The sequence below is a fragment of the Chelon labrosus genome (genome assembly GCF_963514085.1).
Source record: "Chelon labrosus genome assembly, chromosome: 20".
NCBI lineage: Eukaryota > Metazoa > Chordata > Actinopteri > Mugiliformes > Mugilidae > Chelon > Chelon labrosus.
Genome location: NC_140353.1, coordinates 21,639,509 through 21,663,854, shown reverse-complemented (window position 1 = coordinate 21,663,854; position 24,346 = coordinate 21,639,509). Strand labels below are relative to the sequence as shown.

At 41.9% G+C, this 24,346-nt stretch overlaps 1 protein-coding gene across 2 annotated transcripts; it reads left to right on the top strand.

Moving 5' to 3' along the window:
- The first annotated feature begins 1,276 nt into the window (after positions 1–1,276).
- Positions 1,277–24,025, top strand: gpr68 (G protein-coupled receptor 68). Of its 2 annotated transcripts, XM_084568759.1 has the most exons (7): positions 1,277–1,328; positions 18,389–18,649; positions 19,334–19,483; positions 19,674–19,807; positions 20,683–20,905; positions 21,216–21,396; positions 21,476–24,025. In XM_084568759.1, the coding sequence occupies exons 2-7, from the start codon at positions 18,548–18,550 to the stop codon at positions 21,949–21,951; spliced, it is 1,266 nt and encodes a 421-aa protein (XP_084424885.1). In that variant the 5' UTR covers positions 1,277–1,328; positions 18,389–18,547; the 3' UTR covers positions 21,952–24,025. The 2 variants fall into 2 exon arrangements, with proteins under 2 accessions (XP_084424885.1, XP_084424886.1); XM_084568760.1 differs by lacking the exon at positions 1,277–1,328 and having other exon boundaries at positions 15,955–18,649; positions 19,382–19,483.
- Positions 24,026–24,346: the final 321 nt, after the last annotated feature.

Sequence of the window (24,346 nt, the reverse complement as noted above, 5' to 3'; positions counted from 1 at the left end):
GCTGCTCATTGTGTCAGCTGCTGATATAACGGAACATCAAAGGTCCCTTTACGGTTCTTTAGGGTCTTTATTTTTGTTTTTCTCCGTAGACCTTCTGCCAAGCCATAGTGGGTGTAGCACAGGTGTGAAAGACAAAATGACTGATAGCTTCTGTTGGAATATTCCACCAGAGGAGAAGGTGTAGTGTGGCATTAAACGCATGAGTGCACGCAACACATAGAGAGCTGGGTATCTGTTTGTGGTTGAGACAAGAACGTAACTGACAGGTTGGAAAACCCTATGTCTAACAACAGAGTAAAACCATTCTGTGAAAATATGAATCACTGGAGCACCCTCATACAATGTCCAATCTTGGCTCCAATCTGTATGCTCCGTAGCAAACTGAAGACTTGGGGGTTTTCTTAAGACTACACAGCTGTTCAGTCCCAATCCCTTGAGTTCCCTTCACATTGTACAAGTGGAAATGTTCTTACTTTCTCTATTAAACATAGCCCTGAGTTCTACTATTGTTTTTCTTTGATTTGATTTCACCAAATGTTTAAGTGATCGGCAATCATGATCAATCACAATTTTTTTTCCGACGACATTTCTTCCTAAAGGACGATATGGTTCCCCACTATCCTTCTAGTTTTTAATAATGTGTTGGACAGTTCTTAACCCAATTTTAGTAGTTTCCCTTCTCAAACAGCTACTCAATGCATCAGTTGGGGTTAAATAACTTGTTGCCAGCTGAAAGATAATCTCCCATGCAGTAATTATCCAATAGGAGGCTCGTACCTATTTGCTTAGTTAAATCCAGGTGGAGACTTTTTTTTTTTTTGGCCAGGCAGTGTATGTGTAGCCTGCTGGATATGGTCAAGTGTTTCCAAACATTGGCTGGTGTGGCCAAAAAATAAATGACTGCGACTTTGCTACGAAGAAGTAGCTACTAAAAATTTAATTGGGGGGAAAAAAAATAAAAAAAAATCCAAATAATTGATAGCCTCCAAAACATTTTAGTTTCCTTTTCTGCAGTGTGACTTTTTAGGGGACGCTTGCAGTGTGTTATAGAATCTGAACTATGAAACTTGTCACAACACAAAAAATATATGAGTTAAATTAAAGTATGCTATATATATTTATATATAGGCTGTGTGAGACATAAACGCATCACAAGAAGAATAGAGGACATGTGATGCCGTGGTTGTCACCCTGATATACATAGCTGCATCTGCGGGGGGGGGGGTTACAGTACGACAGGAAGAGAGAGAGAGAGAGGAGAGAGAAGAGAGCGAGAGAGAGAGAGCTGGCGGTCAGTTTGATGCAGATCTTCAAATCGGAAAGATTCGGTAAGAGAAAACGTCTTTATTTCGTTTAAATGTTTTTATTTTTTATTAACTTATCGTTGAACTTAGGAGCGTATGCCATTATTGTTTGCTGGGAAAATGAGCAGAGTTGTTGGCAGTTGGCAGATCAATTGTACAGTCATGGATTCTTATTATATTTCCCATATCGGCGGGTCCCTGTTGAATGTGGACGCCCGCGGAGGAGATGAAGCGTCACTGTTTGAGTTTACATGTGGACGGAGTGTTTGTGCTGAACGCGTCAAGAGTACGGGCTCTTCAATTCATATTTATTCATTATTTATCCTACACCAGTCAGTTTGGCTGCTGTTGGGGAGAGGACCTGTGAAACATTTCCCACCTCTCACTGGATTCTTTTACTGTGGGCGTCTGGGAGATAAACATATACAACAGCTGCATATCACACCTATTCAAGTGGTGGTTTTTATTTGCTGTGCTTGTTGGACTGTAGAGTTTCATGTAATATTCATAGAGAGCATGTGTGGACACGCTGATAAAGAAGCCTATGCAAGCCACCTGCATCTTGATCACCTGTTCATTTCTCTGCAGTAACTCTGCATCAAGCCACCAGTTCCATATATGCTTCAGCTCAGCCACTAGAAAGATCCACCTGTTAATCGTACAGAAAGACCCAGAGCAACACTATCGAAACTACACATGCGCGTCACAGTATTCTGTGCTGGTGTTAGGAGTGCTCAGGGTGCTGCTGAGATAATGAGGAAGTTTCAGACACGTATCTCAGCTGCAGGCCAGAGATGACTGCTGGGTGACTTCAGCAGCTCTCTGCTTCACTCACTCACAGCCTGTCTGACCAAATGATGTTTGTTGGATTCTCAAGAACAGTAACTGATTAAATGAATGGATGACTAGACTTTTATCTTAAAGGGACAGCTCGATTCAAGCCTATAGTCTCAGTCGTTGTCCAGGCGTGCAGTTATGGTGTCTTTGACCGTTTTGAGGTTTTGGGGCATCACCCGGACACAGCTGTAGTGAGTCCAACTATCCAAACATCTGTCTGAAATGTGATATGGTGAAATATTGACATACACACTTCCCTTCTAACTTCTATAGTAAACAACAATCATCTCTGCGGTTTTCCTCAGCAGTGCTTAAGCTTCTTTTCTTAACTTCTCCTAACCTCAGGAGGTCCAGGTCTTACGTAAATAAGATCCACTTTCATGAGCGTCAGTTGTCTTCCAATGCAAATTGCGTTCGCTCAGTTGTCGTGCAGACTTAAGTGAGGCCGTTTCGAAAATATATCTGTTGGGGGAAACCACAAGAGCTTACCCCGAGTGAAGATTTGTTCTTGTCAAGATGTGGTTTTACTCTGAGGGACTTGACCCAGAAAGTGTATTTTCTGGCAGCAGAGACATGTTGCAAAAATTCAACATTCAGCATATTTTCACATCTTTTAAAACTTTAATAAACAAATCAAATAGAACAACTGATTGCATTTAAATATCTTTGGTTGCACAGCAAGTTGCTATAGCTTGCAGATAGTTGCTCAGTCTACCGTACATTACAAGAACTGGAGAAAGTTTCAGCGGAACAATATTGGTCATTACAGACGTTCTACTTCCTGAATAATAAGGGATTCACTTTAATGTTCTTATAAATAAACCTTTACTCCATGCCCACATGAACACAGGACCAGCCCAGCAGCTATCACACACTGACTGAATCAGTTTCAGTAAGCTGTGTGACATGAGTGTAAGAGCAGCAGCACTGGAAAAGCCCTTCAGAGACCTGTGAAGCATGAGCGTTCACCACACACAGAGTGACTACAAGACTTGACATAATCAAACTACAGCCAGAGCAAGCAGCACTAACACAAACATGACCTGGAAGTATAATTCGTATTTCCTTTGTCAGATCCGTGGTGCCATATACCTTATAGAATAACTGCTGATGGCTGGGTAATTACTTTTGACTTGAGCTCTTCTCGGATAACTCAGGAACCCTGTTTTAATCTCCTTGCAGCCTGTCGTTGGGCCCAGGCCCAGACAGTGAGCACCAGTTGGACAGAGTGCAGTGGCCCTTTGTGTACACTCAACCTCATTCATCCGTGAAAGGGCCATCTCAGCTCTCTGCAGGCATAGCTGAAAAAACTACCCTTGCTTATGATGTTACTGTCTTTGCAATTCAGCAAGAGGTATTACTAAATGTGGAGAACAAGTGATGCCAGAAGTACTTGAGTGGTGTCTAGTGACCCTGCTGATGGCCTCATTGTGGTTCAGGATTATTCCAACATCCTTGTTAAATAGTACTTCAAGGAGCCTGCAAGCTCCACAAGAACCCTTAACCCAAAGTGGCCTTCTATCAAGCCTCCAGACCTCCTAGAAGTACCAGGATCTCTGCATCTCTGAATAGCTACTCAGCACCCAAGGGTGTAGGGTGTTGAGTCTGTTTGTAAAATCCTCAAGTATCTCTCAGTGATCTCTGCCGGATACTCTAGAGAGGCAGTGACCTCGATAGAGTTCCTCAGCAAGAGGACTACAGAAGCACCCTTGATGGTGGAACTGGGTGTTCCAAGGTTTTGTTTGTCCTGTGTCCTTTCTAGAGAGTCCCAGGAGGTCTTGATGATGTCAGGAGAAGTAGAGCAGAAGTTAAGCCCTGATCTCTTGTGGTGCAGTTCGAGGTTTTTAGAAGGACCCACAAAAGCCGTAACCACCCAGGTTCTAAGGACCTTTGTAGGCTCCCAGGACTCCTCTAGGCTTTTGAGGTCACCTACAAGAAGGACCTCTATATGGTCCAAGGTGATGGTGACGGTCACCTTATGAGGTTTTTAGAATGCCTAGAAAGAACATTGAACTGATAACACTGTATGGTTCTTTTGGGTTCTACTGTTTAGAACATCAGAACAGTAGACTGGTTCTGAAGTTTCTTTTTTATATCTCCTCTCACAGCTTTTATCTGCCTTCTTGTGTCTGAGAGCATATTTATTTAGAGTCTCAGGTTAAGAGATGTATATTTATGCTTATGGCTAAAAACCTCGGAGAAAAACATTAGTATTCTGTGAGAGTATGGTGGTAATGGATGGATGTATGGGGTCCAGCATGGAATCAGTAGTAGATCCAACCATTCTGCTCTGTAATGTCACTCAGACTACCAGAATATTATGAAGTGAAGCTGGAGAGTGTAAGGCTCATATCTTATTTACATTAAGCTGGGCAGCCTTTTCTCCTGGTTAGGAGAATAATACAGATAAGATTATCTGGAATGGATACAGTGGCATGTGCACACACTTTATTGCTGCTTTTCACATTCTAGACACGAACAAAGAATGCCATCTTTGTTTACACTCCATACAGGGATATTGGATGCATATGAATAATGTATCTGGTGTTCTACTCTCTTTGAATGACACACAAAAAGCCATATCGGCAAAATGCACTGCCTTATTGCTGTGATGTGGCCATAGATTGTCACTTTGAGCAATGCTGGCGGCTGTCCCAGGGCTACTGGACCCCAGGGGCCCTGAAAGCCAATATGTTTATGGTTTGAGCTCATTTGATTAACTGGAAATTTGTTCATGCCTGTGCACTACTAAATTACAAGGGCTAATGTCTGGAAGGACTCTGTATCGCAAACTAGTTTAAGTATCATTAACACCTAATATGACGGTACCTTATGTTATAATATATGCTACATTATGGCCCTAAACCAATGGAAAACTTTGTAATGTGTGTGACAGATTACTTTCACAGCTCCTTGATGGCGTTTCTTCTGATAATCAGACGGCATTTCTGTTTTGTGCCACTTCATTCCTCCAGTCTTTGTGTCTTTGTGTTAGAAGAATTCTAGTTGGAAGAACGACTTATATTCGGTTTTCAGTTGACATGAAGGGTGCGTGGTGGATGCAAGAAATAGCTTTTGTTGTCCCAAAGAGAAAGAAACATATTGATTAAAGGATTATTCGTGTAAATCAACTTTCTGCTTCTTATACAGCCAAGACTTTGAATATGAAATCAGAATGCATGAAAACACAAAATAATACACACTCATTAGCTGGTAGCATTTAATAAGTTATACTGAATTGAATGGTTGTCTCGCTTTAAGTTCACTAAAGACAGCAGAGTGATTCTACACACAGACTGATTCACTCCGATACAACACACGGCTTGTTGCTAGAAGCAGATGTGCAGAAAAAAACATCATCCTCAAAAAACCGAAAGGATGATTTTAAACTTCAGTTAGTTCAGAACAGATACAAGAACTCTGAAATGAGGAGGAGTAATTACAACCGGCTTGGTTGGCCACATAAAATGGAAGAGCGTCACAGTGTGTTCTTTTGTGGGCAGGTGTCTCGGAAATGCAGTGAAAAATCACCGCAGCAATTAACTCACAAAACAGAGAGGAAAAAGCCAGAGAGGGTTTTTTGAAGAAATCCATGTTGGCCTTGTTGTTTGGCTGCTTTGCTCAAGAGTGAAGCATCTGTTCAAGGTTAGGACTAGCTGGCCCAGTCCCTTTATAGAGTACCTGTACCAGAGATGACATGAGTAGAGATGTATGTGACAGCTGAAGGTATCCAGAAAAACGTCATGAAATGAGAGTGGGTCTGAAGATTCACCGGGGCTATCAGGGCGGTTACTTCCTTCATAGGTGTTTTGATGAATGGCCCAACACCTCGGGAGGGCTCAACAGCGACATCTGACGCCTAAAGTGTGCCCTTTACTTCCCTCCATCCACCCTGCTGGTGTGGCTGTTATATGGGTGTCTAGGTGATGTCTTTCCTCTTGATTCAGAGCCACCGACTGGCCTGTTTGGCAGCGTTGGAGAAGCCTTTGCTGGCTGATGTTGACCTCCCATGTCCTTAAGCAGCTAGGTGGTTGACTTTCCCACAAACCCTCTGCAGCTGATCACAACTAGGCAGCCCATGGTATACTTGAGGCTTCTGCGTTTGTGGGCCCCCTCCACAGCATCCTCCCAAGGCACAGTCAGCTCTATTGTGTACACCATGAGGAGTGAGGGGGACCAAAGCATAATTTCTGGTCTGAGGTTTGTTGAGAGAGTCTCGGCTGGGAAGTATAGCCTCTGGTTCAAGTCCACCAAGAGTTTCCAGTCTCGTGCCCTGCCAGTGGCCAATGTATGATTTTGATGTAGACAGTTTTCTTTGTGGGATAGGATGATGGAGGAGCAAGGGCACTTATAGATGCCTTTCTCGTCTCCAGAGTTGCTCCATGCCACTTCAGCACCTGGTTTTGTCGACAGGCGTAGCGACCTTGTGGCAGGCTTGTCTTGCAGCCAAGCATCATGTGCTTCATGTTGGCTGGAGATGGACACGGGGGTCGTGTGAGGTCACTGAGGCAGGACAAAAGTGAAGCATCTAAAATACTGGATTGGTTGGATTGCTTTCAGCCCCCCGATTTTCACTCTGGTGCCATGATCATTTCAGTTTGTCCAACACTTATTGATTAAATAAACACGCAGCTTTTCCATTAGCTGTAGTGTGTAGGAAGTAAACATCACACTTATTTTTCCTGACTCACTGTAGCACTTACTTCCATTAGAAAATCTTTGCCAGTCTGCATCAGTTCTGAAATAAACAGCAGCCGAGGTGGTGCAGTTTGTTAACAGCTGTACCAACAGACCTGCTCAGAGGGGATTAATATTACCTCAGGAGACATTGATCGTGTGATGTAGATGTTTCCCCTGTACATCCGTGTTGCGTGCAGCACGTTTGCACAGGATTAAGATCACAGATGGAGGTATCCGCAGGTATTACAAATGACTCAATGTTCACAGGTAATACTATTAGTCCCATGCGAAAGGTGGCTAATGAGGCATTTTGAATTCCCTACTGCATCAATTTGCCACCCAGTTTTTTTTTTTGTTCATAGCAAAGGTGCCAAAGGTTGCGTATTTCAGTTACTCATGCTTGGACATCAGGTCCTCTGTGAGCATGATTACTTTTTCAAAATCGGTCAGTGTTTTCTCATGAGAGGTCTCTTTAGTCAGGCCAATGCAATCTGTTATAGGTAATATTTAATACTGCGATACTTTAGTTGTGAAATGGTAGCTTTTGAAAATATGACCAAAAAATGTATTTGGGGGGCAGTGTGTGTTGCAGGAGAGCATCAGTTTCAAGTTTGGACTGTCCACTTGTTCTGAAAATGTTATAAATGCCTCCCACATCTAGTATCTGTAAATTTTTGTGCATCCTTTCCTGCATCAAAGAGGCAAACTGTGTATGCTGATGTAATTCAGAGCGACGGTCTCACTAGCCTCAGAGGCGGTCGCCTGGCTGCGATGACGAGCCCTTTGTGAGTGAAAACACTTATCAAACGGTGGAGTGGACACGGTGTGTGCAGCTAGATGATAACATAGCATGCATCAAATCATGTTTTCATCTCAGGGGTCAGATCTCCGTGAGCTATTAGGAGAGAAACATATCATTCCAGTTGATTTACCTTCACAGTAAGTCATAAAAAAAGAACTAATACCGATTACTTTATCGATTGCTCATGAGATGAACTGGTGGAAAATCCGATGACGGTGTGATCCATATGTGATATTTGCTCTGTGATAAAGTAATTACAAATCAGCTGTCTGAGTCTGATATGGGTAGGGATTGTGTCAACCTGATGGGAAAGCAATGCTGATTGATTTAAGAGAATATACAGTATGTTGTACAAATGTTTCCATCTGACAGCAAAGTCCACTTCAAACGTCTGTGGCGAACACGTGCAACGCGACACAGGTTCATGAGAAGTATAATAAGACAGATGTAGGCGTGGGTTCTGGATGCACAGACAGTTGATCACATCTGTATCAGAACACATCCCGAAGGAGACAGTAAATCAAAACAAGGCCTGACATGGAAGCTGATTTACAACCTGCAGGACAAAATCTAGATGATTTCCCTGGAGGAAGGAAGGAAGGAAGGAGGAAACCCATTTTAATATTTGTTACATTTTATCACTAAGAAAATAACCTCTCATGAGTGATCATAAGGTTTAGATGAAAATGAAAAAATAAATAGTTCTAATCTTTTGGAGATAAGTACCAGGCATTCCTAGTACATGCATCACAAGAAGTCATTCTGAGATTAAGATAAGGTAACAATTTACCAGTTCATTGGCTGCTTTAGAGTTATGTTGTGCAATTCATGAAATGTTTCAGACTAATTTTAGTTAGACAGTGGTGTAATTATTGACTGTACACCGATTAGGCATAACATTATGACCGCCTCCAAATATTGTGTAGGTCTCCCTTGTCCCTCCAAAACAGTTGTGACTCATCAGAGAATGGTGCCTGTGGTGTCTGGCAACAGAATGTAGTTAGTGGGGGCCTTTGAGGGGAGGGGTCTCTGTGGATCATCCCACAGATACTTGATCAGTTTGGGATCTAGTGAATTTGGAGGCCAGGTCAACACCTTGTGCTGTTCTTCATGTTTTTTTTTTTTTTAGTTGTTCCTGAAGTGTTTTTGTGTGTGTGTCTGTGTCAGGCTGCATCCTACTGGGGATGGCTGCTGCCATCAAGGTGTGTCATTGCTATGGGGTGGGGGTGCCTGGTCTGGTCTAGGTGGGTGCTACATGTCTAAGTAACATCCACATGAATGCCAGGTGAATTGAATTGTTACAAGATGGTCAATGTTATTTACTTCTCCTGTCTGTGGTTTTAATGTTATATTTGATTGGTGTACATACAATTATATATTGTAGCTAAAGTAAAAGGTAAATGGTCTTGTCTTTATATACCATTTTTCTACTTATTGGCTTTACAGTCACAGTGACTCATCTACACAATTGTTCACACAAGCACACACCAGTGCCAAGCCAAACTCAGCGTTCAGTGTCTTGCTCAAGGACACTTAGGCATGTGGTCCACCGGGGAATGGACCGCTAACCCTCTGGCTCCTGGACAACAGCCTCTACCCACAGAGCCAAAACTGAGGAGTAGGCAGTAGACCTCAGCTAGCAGCTGGTGACAGTGCCCATCCATCAACTGTCACTCTTAATTATGGAGAATTATTAGCCTTAAAATCACTCAAACGGATGACTTTACATTGAACATTTTAACACTGAGGTCTATTGGGATTGATTCACTTTTGGAGGCAGTCTCAAGTGGTCATTTGATAAACTTCAGTTTCAGGCCTTACAAATCTTTAGATTTATTGAGCCCTGAAACCATTCATATCTTCTCCAGCTCTAATTACTTCAATCGATGGTAAAGCAGAATCTTGTGTGTTTGTGGTCAGCTTAGTTTCCTTGTGTTCTGTCTGTCTTCCCTCTCTGAGTACGTTGTAAATCAAACGTGCCCACCAGGTAAATCGAATACTGCTCCTGTACACAGGCAGCACAGAGACAAACAGACCTGGCAGCAGGGAGGCAGGGAAGGAGGGACAGCTTCACATCACGCTCACTTGGATGAAGTGTATGTGGGGCACTTTTGTTGGATTTGTATGAATATGGTGTCACTCGACATCTACTTGTTTTGGAACTTAACAGGTGTAAAGGCAGTTCACTTCACAGATAGGGAATTAAGTGTTTGGCTTTTTAACAACAACAAGTGGGCAGGTTGAGGCCTTTCCATCTCACACGTTATGACACCAGAATAAGCATACATGGGGCTCTGTTACTCCTGCAGGCTTGCTACTCAGAAAGGGATATGTGCACACTTGTCACCACGCACTCCTGTTGTTAAACATGAATCATATAACAGAATCAGGACAAGGTCTGTGTGACCCTGGGAAGCTGGGATAGGTTGTGATGTTGAGCTAGCCACCATGAAACTGCACGAGATCAAAGCCAACAAACATTTCGCGTCAGCCTGTTAGAAATGTTCTCTTTCCAAGAAACCACTTGTAATTGGTGCTGTGTAGTGGACTCAAACACACACAGACAAACATCCGGTGAATTGAAAAAAAAAAAAGAAGGAAAAGTGTTTACATCCTGATTATCTAGGTTTTGTGTGTGTTACTTTCAGATTGTGTTTATTATGCCACGTCAATATTAACATATTTCTATGTATAAGCATGAGTTTAACTCATGTCAGAGTGTGCTTATGTTTTCAAGGTTTAAAAAGTGCCTTATCTGAACTGAACCATAAATGGTGGAGGTGTAAATGATGGTGGTAAATGATGGTCCCGTCACCACTGAAGCTAGTGGTGACGGGACCTTCACTGGTTCCTAATTTGCAACTTGCTGCTGTTGCCACGGTTACCACTGCCAGGTTAGTTATAAAGCAGCAGCACTGGCGTTCCAAACGCCCCAGGAAAATAAGATATCGATCACAGGGTCATTTGTTCAGTTAGTGATGTTGGTGTCTTAAACCAGGTTTAACCCTTAGCTGCATACCTTTGGTCATCAGTGTCCTGGTTCTTTTCCACACTGTCATTCATTCAGTTATTTTCAGTAATGTAGCTCTGTTGTATTTCAGTGTTCCACTGTTCCACTTTACAACACAAGTTTAATTAAAAGTCAGTGTTTGATATTTTGGTCTTGGCCAATATCACTTGCCTAAATTAACGTCAGAACACACTCAAAATACACAACACTAACATAACCAAGCCTGTAGATCTCCTCCTGTCCTGTGAAGGGTCGCGGGGGGGCTGGAGCCTATCCCAGCTGTCATCGGGCGAGAGGCAGGGTACACCCTGGACAGGTCTATTTATAAGTTATCTGATAAAAAATCAGGGAAACAGTTTGGGCATTTCTCTGAGCCGTGAGAGCCATGATGCACGCTAGGTTTGTTTTCTATTTCAATCAATCAATCAATCAATCAATCAATCTTTATTTATAAAGCACTTTAAAAACAACACAGTTGACCAAAGTGTTGTACACAGACATGAGAATATAAAAACACATAAAAGAATTAGTAAAGGATTAAAATCATAAAACCAATCAAACAATACGAACCAACATCTCAAACGGCGTTAAAAGCCAAAGAGAAAAAAATGTGTTTAAAGAAAGGATTTAAAAAGAGGAAGTGAGTCGGCCTGATGGTCTGATGCGCAAAGACAGGTCGTTCCACAGTCTGGGGGCAGAGGCGCGGTCACCTCTCAACTTCCTTTTTGTCTTAGCCAACAATGACCGATCTGCCAACCTGAGAGAGCGTGAGCGCGTAAGACTGCAGCAGGTTGGACGGATACTGTGGAAACAAATAAAATAATTTTAAAATTATTCCGGAAACGAACTGGGAGCCAGTGAGTTGCCGCTAAAATTGAGGTAATGTGTTCTTGTTTCTTGGCACCTATTAAAAGTCGAGCAGCAGCATTTTGAACCTGCTGTAGTCGAGAAAGTGACGTGTGGCTAAGCCCAGCGTACAGTGCATTGAAATAATCTAAACGAGTTGTGATAAAAGTGTAGATTAAAATCTAAAGGGTGATGCAGAGAAAGAAATGATTTCATTTTGGCCAGTTGTCTCAGTTGAAAAAAAAAAAACTGGACTTAACCACTGATGTAAGCTGTGCATCAAATCTGAGATCGCTGTCAAGCCTTACACCAAGGCTAGTTGCTGTCTGTGTCAGATGTTGATTTAGAGGCCCCAGATCAGCATGGGCCGCCATCTTGACTTCACGTTTTCTAACTGCTGTACGAGAATAACCTGACTGACAGTGTGCACATGTCATACGCACGTACACACTCAGAGTTGAAGCTTTTGCCTTTGGTCCCTTATGAACCCAGGTGATTGAATTAGTGTATTGAATCCAGGTCTCACAGCTGTACACAGATCACAGTCTCTGTTACAGTCTGGATGGATGTGGCTTGGGGTCAGAACAAAAGGCCAGTAACTCTCCAGGGCACTTTTAGACTGAGTTGCCAGGAGCAGCCTGAACATGAAACTTACTTTAGATATCAAGTGAACAACATCTATACATATTATCCACAGGTTTAAACAGTCTAGAGTCTAGAAAACATCACTGCTCAGTGTGTCAGACAGTACAGACATCTACATCAACATCCACATGATAATGATCTTCTGTAGCTCTTGAAAATAAAAAAAAAACAGCAAAAATCATGAGTAGGTGTACCAAAACACCGTATTGTTCCTCTTAGAGGGATGGTTCGCTGAAAACAACAACAACAAAACCACCAAGTCTTTCAATAATCATCATCTCTGATCTTCTCCACATACCTCACCGAGAACAGGTTTTATCAGTTTTTACCGCACCTCTCACAGAAGCAATCAAACACGTCTTCAAAATCCATCATGCAGAATAATTTTAGTTTTATCGAAATATTATTATAATATGATTTTAACCCAGGGATCCAGGGATTCTGGAAAGAAGTGCGGCTGCTGAATTTCTAAAAGTATTTTTTCAATCCTGTAAACATGACAAATAAAAGTATGTTCTTATTTGGGTGCAAGAAATCTCAGAGATGTACTGTATAGAAAACCAGAACCTTCCACAGGACTATGTTTTTACAAGAAGGAATAATACAGGATTTTATGGATTATGGTAAACATTACAGAGCTGCTTTGTACTCCAGCATCATATTACTGGCATGGCTCACTGTGAAACAAAATGACCTCATACAGTCTATAATGTTTACTCTATGAGTTACACTGATTCAGTCATAGCTGGGCGCTGACTCTGATTTAGTGCCACAGACAGCACTAAAGGCTCACATGGGTCCAGCGCAGTGAGATATGTAAAGGAAGTAGGTCCCGCTCCACTCAAACATTCATTTCACTTGGATGTTTGAGCTGCACCCTGCAGTATGATGTACGGGTATGAGTTTCCTTTCACATTTATCTCAGTTTAGCTCGTTGATGTACGACACAAAGGTGGAAGCCGCCGTATTTCGGTTTGCTGCTTCCACAGAAACCTAAAACCTGCGGCGCATGTGCACGTCTTGGAATTTTAAATTGGAAAATGTTTGGATATTCCTAGATTATGGTTGTTTTAGTGTGGAAGAGGAGATTGAGGATTGTCAGAAGGGATCTTTAAATTTGTAAATTTAAACAGATTACAATTTTAGTATTGCATCAACAGTATTGATGCATCCCAGCCTTTGTTGTACGACCCACGCTGGCTGATGAATGCTCCACCGTTTGATGGCACCATTTTGGGGACATGTGCACAGGGTGTGCTTTGCTCTTCCTTAGCCTGTTGCGCCTGTCACATGTGGCTTCCCAATAGACTGAATGAGCATTTTACAGTATGACATCAATCTGCAGGACTGAAGCCACTGTCTCTGAATTACAGTTTGATTTTTGACTTTGTTGCATGAAGGAAATCCATCTCATGACACATCCATTAACACTGTAGCCTGGATGTGAGATGCCACTCTAGATTAGAACTGATCTAGACCTACCTGCACATTTTAATTATATCTAGTGTGTTGGTAGAGGTCTTACTGCAGTTCACCTCTCTGTGGTACAGTCAACAGTTGAAGCTCAGCACAGCAAATAAGAAATAAAAAAAAAACTTTGGATTTTTTTTTTAAAGATATGCAGTATGTATATAAATTCCAGTTCATTCCAGTCAACTGGTTGAATAAGGATGAAAACCATGGGTTAGACTGACTCTTAAGGAATGCTCAGTACATCTAGCTGCACCTCAATCAGACTGAGGTTTATTTTGGAAAACCAGAGAGACAGAGACGCGTACAAAAGGACAGCCTCAGAGAGATGATGCCTGTGGGTTCAATGTGTGGTGTTATAGTGGCTCTAAACGGTTTTTATAGGATGTTATTATGGAGCCATTCAAAAGAGACTGGGATGCCAAAGCAAAGAAATACACTTAGAGGTTATATTAAGAGGCATCACTGCCCATTGACTCTTTGTTACAGTCAAGCTGGAGACAGAGAACACTTGATTTAGGTTCTCATTTTCACGGATTTACTGTGGCAGCAGCTGCAAACATAACTGTTTATTTATGTAGTGTCACTTTCATTCTTATTATTAAACCTGGTATCGGGTCTGTAATACGTAGAGAGTTATGCCAAAATAAAAGGCACACATCCCACGTGTTGTTTCACACTTAAATGTCAAGGAAAAATAAAGTAAGAACAAAAAAAGAAACTCTTCCAACCTGTGCAGCATAGCTTGGCATTACACTGGAAAACTGCAATGGAGTTGATTTTGAAAAATGACTGTGATCTACCTACAATAAAGCACACACCCATGTACTCATATACTTTGTGTATGTGGGCATGCTTTCACCCCGTGTAGGTGCATGGGTGGTAATTGTATGCTCAGAGGCATGTGTCAGATTGAAGTTAAAGGAAAAAAAATAGATTTATTCAGTATTTCCATTAAACTGTCATTCTTATTTTCATGTCAGTAACAACGAGAGAAACCCACTTGGGTAATTTTGCACAGGGGTACAGTCATTCAAAATGTAGTGTTTGTCTAAGTTCTGTCTGAGGAAGATTTATATTCTGTGTGCCAAATGTGCCAACATTTGTTGGTGTTGGCACACATACAGACATTGTAAATCTTTTTCATTCAGGATGAAGCACCATGCTTGACCCCTCATTCCTGAAATACTGTAGTAGTTTGATGATAGATTCCCAGTCTTTGGTAAACTTACTGTTTCTGTGGACATTCAACTCTTTCACATCCACAGAGCTCTGCTGCTGATGAAGACCATGTCATACAGTCACAATACATCTCTGATGTGTCCATAATCTGAGGGCAAAGAGAGCGTGTGGAAGGTTGTTTGATCAGACTAGTTGTTACAGTCCCTGGAGATTCAGAAGAAAGTAGAAGACATGTCAAATCTGGTTCCTTCCACCACTACAACACACCACCAGCTGTGTACCCCGGCTTCATCGGGTGTTTCAGTCTTTTATCACTAAATACAGAATTTACTCATTGCTCAAAGAGGATATACTGCATGCTGTGTTAATAAGGTACCACCATGTACGACCAAGACTGAATTACTAACTAAACTCTTAAAGGCACAAGATTGCCTTACATTATTACTTTATATTATGAAAAGTGGGCGGCACAGTGTGAGGTGGTTAGCACTGATGCCTCACAGTGAGAAGGGTTCGAATCCATGGGCCGACTGGGCCTTTCTGTGTGGAGTTTGCATGTTCTCCCTGTGTCTGCGTGGGTTCTCTCCGGCTACTCCGGCTTCCTCCCACAGTCCAAAGACATGCTCATTAGGTTAACTGAAACTGAGTTTCTAAATTGGCCGTAGGTGTGCATGTGAGTGTGAATGGTTGTCTGTCTCTCTGTGTTAGCCCTGTGATAGACTGGTGACCTGTCCAGGGTGTACCCCGCCTCTCGCCCGATGACAGCTGGGATAGGCTCCAGCAGACCTCGCGACCCTTAACAGGAATAAGCGGTTACAGAAGATGAATGAATGAATGAATTATGAAAAGTTTGATTCTCCTCTTTTTTCACAAAACTGTTTCCTGGGTTCTACTTCCACTCCGGGGTTGCAGTGGTGGTCTGGTATCAGGTTGCAAATAACAAAAGTTTAAGTGGTGTCTTTGTGTTTCACAAGGTTCCATTCTGTTTCTTTGGCTTTGTGTTTTATGATATTGAGGCAGATCATTTGCTTCAGTCAATAACATTAAACTCTGTGTGCATTTACAAGACTGGTCACTGTTGTGTAGAACCCATAGATAAGTTTAGATATACAGCAGTCTTTTTTGAATTTTCTGTATTCTTAGAATCACCCTTTCTTGTTGGTAAATGCACTGTGTTGCATTTAGTTAAGACCTGCAAGACAAAACACAGTCACTGGTCTGCGTAATTAAAGAGTGGGTAGTTGTTTGCTGTGAAGCTGTGTGTTTTAGCTTTGTTTCTTTTCAGTTTCAAGGAGATTTTATGATTTTCTTTTTTGCTTCTGTTGCATTCATATTTGTGTCAATAAACTAATGTTTGAATGCATTCTTGCCCACTGACCTGCTCTCTCAACATCCCCAAATAAAATTCTCCAGTGACATGTATCGACTAAATATACTCCCCACTGCATTTGATTATGTCTGAGTGTGAGCGGGGGAGGAGTCTTCACTTAACATGTGAACTTCCTCTAGCTGTGTGGTATAGATATAACTAGATATACCAGGAACACGTAGTGTGAGGAGCTGTTATTACAGTGGCAGGTGCTGAAGTTTTGCTGCGGGATGGAGGAGTATTGGCCATCACCACTAACGGTAAGATAGATGCATCACAAGGAGCTGCTGCTGCCTTTGCTTAGTAAAAGGAAGATCCTGTTGTTCTCTGTAAATGAAACAGCTGTGTTTTTAGAGATCTACAGTTCAGTTCAGGTCGCTGCTGTAATCAAACCAAACATGGCGTAGAATCTCATCAACCTCAATATCTACCATGTAGATAATACGTGTGAAAAAGAAATGCTTCTCTTTGCACTGCAGACATTTTATCAGTCTTCATTCTGAATGATGGTTTTGTAATAGCAGTTTGGCAGGAGGGGTGCTTGAATGTAGCGTGACATTCTGTCTTCTGTTCACACTAATCATGCTGTGGTCATGTTACCACACGCTGTGAGGAGGAAGCATGTTCAGTCATTCATGTATCGTACATGTCAAAAAACATTGATTGTAGAGAGACTTTGGGGTTTTCCTTTGTTTGTAGTGTGTGTGTCCAAGATTAAAGGTCACAATACAAATATATTGCTTCTTAGTGTGATCTTAACGTAAGCGAAAACTATTTCACATTGTATCTCTAATCTCTACTTAAGAGTTATTCATAAAATATTGTCTATGCTTTTACATGGTGTTGCAGCGTTTTAAATGAAGGATGTGTCACATGTATGTATTTTTGTGCACATTACTTTTCATCTTATGGCTCTGTGCATCAGCACACTCAATTTGATCTATAGTGTATGCTACAATACGTGGAAATTCTCAGCTCTCATTTAAGCACACGTACATCATTAATGAATTAATGAGCTACATGTGAAGTATAGTGCCAAGAGTTTAAAGGTTTAAATGTAATTGAACACGTGGATACTAAGTATTACTTGGGCAGCTGAATGTTGCTTCAGCTTAACTCACATGTGGCTTAGAGTTGGCTTAGGCTTGCAGACACCTATCAGAGTTAGTTTGTTTTGCCAAAACCCACTGTAAGTATTATTCTAAAAAAGCAGTTAGGCACAGGAAAGACAGAAACCAGATAAGTGAAACCCGTTCATGAGTGCACAGAAAGCCAAAGAATCCTCTCCAGGAAGCAGGCGCGCATGTTTCCTTGTCAGTGACAAAGAGGAGATTTCACCAGAACCAGAGGACGCAAACCCCTGAAAGCCTCAAGTTCTGGAAAAATATCTACTTACATTATCAAAAGGATGGAAAGAATAAAGTGTGGTAAAAATAGAAACAACTCAAAATATTTGTGTAGATTATCTGGCTCTGGTCTGCTTCTTAAAGATGTTTTGTTTCTCATCCAAGATATGATCTTAGATAAAAATAGGAACTCCAGTCACCAGTCAGTTAGGACTAAGGAATACTCTAAAATGACAGATAAAACATCTTAACGAAAGTAAAAGAAGTTGCATTCTACTCTAAGCTTCACCTTATTTGTCAGACCTTGTGCTGCTTCTGTTGTGTTTTGACCTTAGGACTTAAGGACTGTACCTCACACACAGGTCTTTATATATTTATGCAAACCACAACACATTGCAGCTCTGACTGCTCTGAATGCTTTATTTGATTTGTGTCATATATTCACTAGCATCACGGAACAGACAGCAGTCATGGTTTGAACAGGAAGTCAGCATATTTCCTCACTTTGGCTTTCCCATCCACTTTAAATGTAGCTGAGGGAAATGAATATGGTTACATGATTTATTGTATCTATTGTAATTTTTTTTTTCTGGTGGCACACTTCTGCCAGTGTTTGTCTGTTTGTTGGTTGGTCTTTGGATGTGTAGAAATATGGTGCAAACGATTCATGCTCCTCTCAAGAATGAATTGTAAGATTCAAACTTTTCATGCAACTTTACTATTATGAAAACTAATGACAAATGAAATCATAATTTGGTTTTGGTGCCAAATCAGCAAAGTTAAGAGGCTCAAGTAGGACACGGCACGCCCTTGAAACTGCCTTCCCTTGTCACTTTGAGCATGTAGAGAAGTGCTGGCTCTGCTGGCTCTAATCTAAATTTTCTCGTGTTTCCCCAGAGGCCCAATGAAACCTGACTACCCTAACAGAGACGACAACACTCAACCAGATGAGACAGCTCAATGATTGCTTCAGCCAACATGACCAATTGTGTGTGTGTGTTGTTATATTATTTCTATGATTCACGTGCACATGGTCAGAAGTAGTGTTAGTGGAGTATGATAGTGTCCAACATGTCTGGAGACGACGTGACTAATTGCACCATCGGCCATGAAATTCACAAGTACCTCTTCTCCACTGTCTATATCCTTGTACTGCTGGTAAGTATAATACCATGTGTCTGGGAACTGGGAAATTACATACAGAATTAGTTGGTTTCCAAACTGTGGTCGGTATGACGCAGGAAGCTGTAATGTCTTAATCACTAGAAAGCAGTTCCTCTTTGCAAAGTAAAAAGTGCAACATAAAGGTCATGCTTAGTTCTCATTTTCTCATTTCTCTTACAGTCACGTATTGATGTTATTTATTGATTGAGCTTGTGAAGAGTAAAAGTCTTGAGCAGTTAAAGTATGAGTCTGTTGAAAACCTTCTTTGTTTTTCAATCTACCAATCTGATTTCTGACACTTTCACTTAGCTCTGATGACGTGTTTCCTACTATCACATGGCTACTTAGTGAACAATGCTGCGGTTGGAATCTTTAGTCACAGCCATATTAACAAAAGGCAAACAATGGCTGCAAGTTCCTTTACTTGAACAAGAATCTGATGAGTAAATCAAATCCACCTGTCATCTGTGGATTCTGTACGCTGCCTCACTGGGATACAACTCAATTGTTCTACTTAAATCTTCCTGAATCTTTCTACTTTTTGATTATTTCCAGGTTAACTTCTTAGAAACCACTGGTTTTGTGGAATCATGCTCCGTAGTTATTCCAGTTTGACATGAGACGTGTCCCTTCACAGAGACTGAAAATGCTAACAACAAGTGATCTTCTTGATTCTAGGTTGGTGTTCCCTCCAACCTGTACTCTCTCTACCATGCTGCTCTACAGCTGAAGCAGAAAAATGAGCTGGGGGTTTATTTAATTAACCTCACTGTGTCTGACCTGTTATACCTGGCATCATTACCCATGTGGCTCCAGTACTTCTTTCGGGTAACTATGATTTGTCAGCATTTCATTGCACTTTTGTGTTTCTTTGGTCTTATAAGTGCCTCTGTCTAGAGAATCAACAGATGTTGTGAATTGTACCAGGAAAGATAAGGAATAACTTGTTTTCCTTATAATAAAATGTCTTGTTCCAATGAGCTACACTTCACATGTATGTGTGTTGTTGTTTTTTCAGGATGATGACTGGCGTCACCGTGAATGGCTCTGTAAGCTGTGTGGTTTCCTGCTCTACGAGAACATTTACATCAGCATTGGCTTTCTGTGCTGTATCAGCCTGGATCGCTACTTGGCTGTGGTATATCCTTTAAGGTAATATTGAAACAGCACGATCAAAACGCGAACTGATGTTTATCTCCATTGAAACTCACTACTGAGCTGAAGAGTTTAGCTAAGGTCAGATTTGTTGGTAATCCACAACTTTTGGTTGATGGAGATAATTACAGATTAGTTACATGACGTAACTAAGTACGCCACTACATTTACCATACTCTCACATCAATCAGATTAGAATCAGGGGTTCAATATTAGGTGACAGTGATTTCTTAGAGAGTGAGTAGTGGAACCTGTCTTATTTAAACCTCTGTTATGTAGGCACTAATATTCTACATGCTGTTAAAGTATGTGGTGTCATCATGGCAGCTCTCTAAGATCTTCAGAAAATATGTTGTGAGTCTGAGAGTCTGGTGGGGATTTAAGAGATTGCCACATTATTAGAAATGAATCATTCCACTGGTGCCAGTTTGCTCAGGACTGGCTGCTGCAGCAAATTCAGCCTTAGAGCGGATTGTCTGAAGCAAACCGACATCCTGACAACCTCAAATATCCATCACAATATCTGTAGCTAACCGTGCAACTGGTGCTGCAACTGATGTTAAAGAGCATGTGTCTACAATCAGGATTCCTGGGGGGAAAAGGCCTTAGCTGTCCATAAAGAACATTAGAGCAAAACTGCAGTTTGACAGTGACCAGGTCTTGATGATGATGATGATGATGTGCTTTGGACAGATACGTTGTTGGAGAGTGGTCCTAAATATCCAATGTCAGGGACTGGTCATCAATATGTATACATTTAAAGGGGGCAATGCTAGGTTCTGAGGCCAAGGGTGTACCTTTTCCACAGAAGTAGAGATCTGTTAATATTATGGTTGACAGTGGTGCAATACTTTTTTTTTCCTTGTCTCCAGGTTCACCTCTCTCCGCTCTATGAGTGCAGCGTGGTTCGTTAGCACCATCATCTGGCTAAAGGAGCTGGCAGTAGGTGTGGTTTTCTTCCACCATAAAGAGCTGAGCAGGGACCCCATGAATCAATCCGTGTGCTTCGAGCACTACCCCATGCAGGCGTGGGAGTATCCAATCAACTACTACCGCTTCACTATTGGCTTCATGTTCCCATTGGCCATTCTGTCGGTACGTTGTGAAATACTTGCTTAAAACATGGCTTTAAAACATTTCCTGGGGTTTCATCGTAGCTTAGGAGTTAATTTGCGTGTCTATGAATCACACTGTCACAAGACCAGCTATTGTTACGTCTTTCAATTAACATTTAAATCATTATACTAGAGCAAATAATAGAACTGAGACTAGAAAAGGATACATTGTTCAGTTCAGTGTAAACATGGTTACGAGGTGTGAATTGTCCAGCTAGGAGTTATATACTAGGAGAGAGGAGGTAGAGAACTTGAAAATGAGGTAATCTGTTTGCTTTCTTGTGGTTTAGATCAGCTACCTGTGTGTTCTTCGTGCTGTGGGTCGGAGCGCTGGAACACAACCCGATCAGAAGATGAGGATCAGGCAGTTAGTCAGCAGCACCATCCTCATTTTCCTCGTCTGCTTCTCGCCCTACCACATATTCCTGTTAGTGCGCACACTGCTGGAGCGGGACTGCCAGTTTATTACAGGTAATGTTTCATACTTAAAAAGTAATTAAATAAATAAAGATTCCATCTTCACAACATGACCCGTGTTGTTGTTTTCCAGCAATATTTAACTACTACCACCTGTCGCTGTTGCTGACCACGCTGAACTGCGTGGCCGACCCCGCTCTCTACTGCTTTGTCAGTGAGGGTGCCCGTCGTGGCTTGTACAGAACCATAATCCGACCTGCTTCCAGGATACTCTGCTGCTGCTGTCGCCGCGGCAACGCCAGTCCCTCCAACCCTGCCACCGATTCCCACGAGGTCGCCACCGACGAGAACAACGGCCAACCGACTGTGACGTTGCTCACGCACACCACCGCGGGCAACAACGTGAAAGCAGATTCTGCCGGCAAGAACACAATTTTAATCACACAGACTGATGAAAAAAACGTCATACCATTAATTGTACAAAATAACGGCCGCTCTAACAAATGTATGGACGTGGATGGAAAGCCTGGCTGTGTGATAGCCATGGAGGAGCAGATGCAAAAGATGGAGAGGACTGAGGAAACTGAACAAGAACACCAGCTAAAATAATAAGGACTAATCAGGGACCTTGTTGGCGGAGGCCTCAAGGCTTAGGAGGACAAGGACAGATTCCTAGATTACTATAAGGTGAACCACAACTTACTGGTCTGTAAGGGCCACCCAGCTGTGTTTACATCATTATTGTTGACGTGAAAACATTTTCTTTTCTGTGTCTGTCCTCTGAGCTCTTGATTGTGTCAAGAGTTGCGACGCTATAAGAGGTCAAAACAAATCAGGTGTCTGTTTTGTCCAGTTTTACTTTCTGTGTGTTGTCGATGTAATATAAAATTGGTTCAAATTCTTACCTCACAGAAACGAGGTTCTGGGTTAGTGTTGTTGGGACCTCTCCATATGGAGTTTGCATGTTCTGTCTGTGTTGGTTTTGTCCAGGTTCTTGCATTATGTCATGTTTACTGGTGATTCTAAGGTTCCCACAGGTGTGAATGTGAGGGCGTATTCACACCAGGAAGGTCCGTTAGTTCACTTGCTTTGGTCCGGACCAATTTTTTTTTTCTTTTTTTTTTTTTTTTAGTGCGGTTCACTTTCACACTGTGATTAATTGCAACCGGACCAGAATTTATAAACAAAAACACATGTGCTAAGGTCGTTCAGCCATTGGCTGGTAAACGTATAGGCGGGGTAAAGAAGGAAGCCAAATGTCCCACGTAAATAGGCTACAATGGAGACTTTGCGTACTGTAGGTCTACTTGTTATTATGCTAGCAATATGGTTTATAAACTGAGCGCTGGAATCCCCTCTCTCTCATTTGTTTACTAAAAATCTTATATACTTCTGCATTTTTATGTGTTTTCTCCAGCATTTGAGATATCTGGACATCTGCCCAGATATCTAGGAGGCAGCGTGTCTCCTCAGAGCTCGGTTAAGCCACGGCTCATCTCTACCTAACCTACCTGCGTTTGTTTGCTTCACGTGTCTCTCTCTGTTGTGTGTGTCACTGGGCTATCCTACATTTCCCATAACTAGTGCAGTGCCCGTCGGAAGTATGTATTCCTATAGTGGGAGCTGAAGAAGATTTTTCAGTTGTGACCATTGTCGTGACCCATGTCTCCTCCCCACAAAGACACCTGCCCAGTTTCAAATCAGCGTGCCACAGACAGACAGACAGACACAAACTCACCAAATAAGTTAAAAGAAATTCTTGATTTATAGATAGATGATCAAATCACTCATGTTTTGTCTGTAAACTGTCATCAGGCAACTGAAAATATTAGAGTGGAGAAAACCTATTTTACCGATATATTTTACATTTCTTATCCAAACAACGTCAAACTTAGCAGTGCACATCTTCGTGCCCGTAGCGAGACACCTGCCCAGTTTCAAATCAATCGGGCCAACGGTTCGCGACATATGCGTGCCACAGACAGACAGACAGACAGACGCTTCTTGATAGATGCGCGAAAACTACGGGAGCTCGTCAAATCCAAAAAGGTAGATTTTTGCAACTTGGGTCGGATCGAGGTCGGGCTGCTTTCACACCATAAAGGAACCGCACCAGGGTTCGGTAGGAACCGCTCCGAGACCACCTCCTCAGCTGGGTCTCGGGTCCGCTTGTTTGGTCCGCACCAGAGTTCGAGTGATTGTATTCACACCAGTCAAAAAGGTCCGAACCAAGCAAGGAAACGAACTTGAGTTCGTTTTAATCGAACTAAACAAGGCAGGTGTGAATACACCCTGAGATTGAATGTTCCTGTTAGAGCTGTGATGTGTATGGGACACCTCTTGCCCAGAGCCAGCTGGGATAGGCTCCATCCCCTCAACAGCATAAAGCGAGTAAAGCTAATAACAAGGTCTGGGTTTCCAGCAGCTACCAGTGTTCTTACATTTCAGTTAAAATATGCAGTTTTTGTTGTACAACTCTTTTACTCTTAACAATGATAACCATATGTATTTTCTGTCTTAAGTCAATTACATGAGGCACAACCAAGTAGCAACCTTGTGGAGTGAAAAATGAAGCCGCTGCAGAAGTGGTCCTCAAATGGCCACTTGAGGCGGTTTCCAGGGTAGTGAATTCACCCCCACAGGCCTCCGTGTAAAAATGTCTAAACTTTCCAGTAAAAATGTCTAAACTTTCCAGCAGAAATAAACAACTTCACAAACTGGTATCCAAACAGTTTTGGTCTCTGTAGCTAATTTCTCCATTCATGACCTCTGTACGGGTGGGTGAATAACTCGGAATTTGATTGAGATGGCCTTACACTGAGCTTCAAAACTGCTCTTCAGTAAACCTGTGGGTGACGTCATGAAGGCAAGACTAAGACACTAACTTCATCCTGTGAGATAAAGCAACAGTAAGTCAGTATCAGAACAAACCTACCAAAATTAGAAAAACGGTGCTGATATCACACCCCAGCTGCATTATGAACACATCCTGAGCACAGTTGTC

Excerpts from the sequence above, each read along its gene's own strand:
- gpr68 (XM_084568759.1), top strand. The coding sequence starts at position 18,548 with ATGATAGTGTCCAACATGTCTGGAGACGACGTGACTAATTGCACCATC. Across the intron at positions 19,484-19,673 it reads GGCTCCAGTACTTCTTTCGG|GATGATGACTGGCGTCACCG; the intron begins GTAACTATGATT and ends TTGTTTTTTCAG. Across the intron at positions 19,808-20,682 it reads GCTGTGGTATATCCTTTAAG|GTTCACCTCTCTCCGCTCTA; the intron begins GTAATATTGAAA and ends CCTTGTCTCCAG.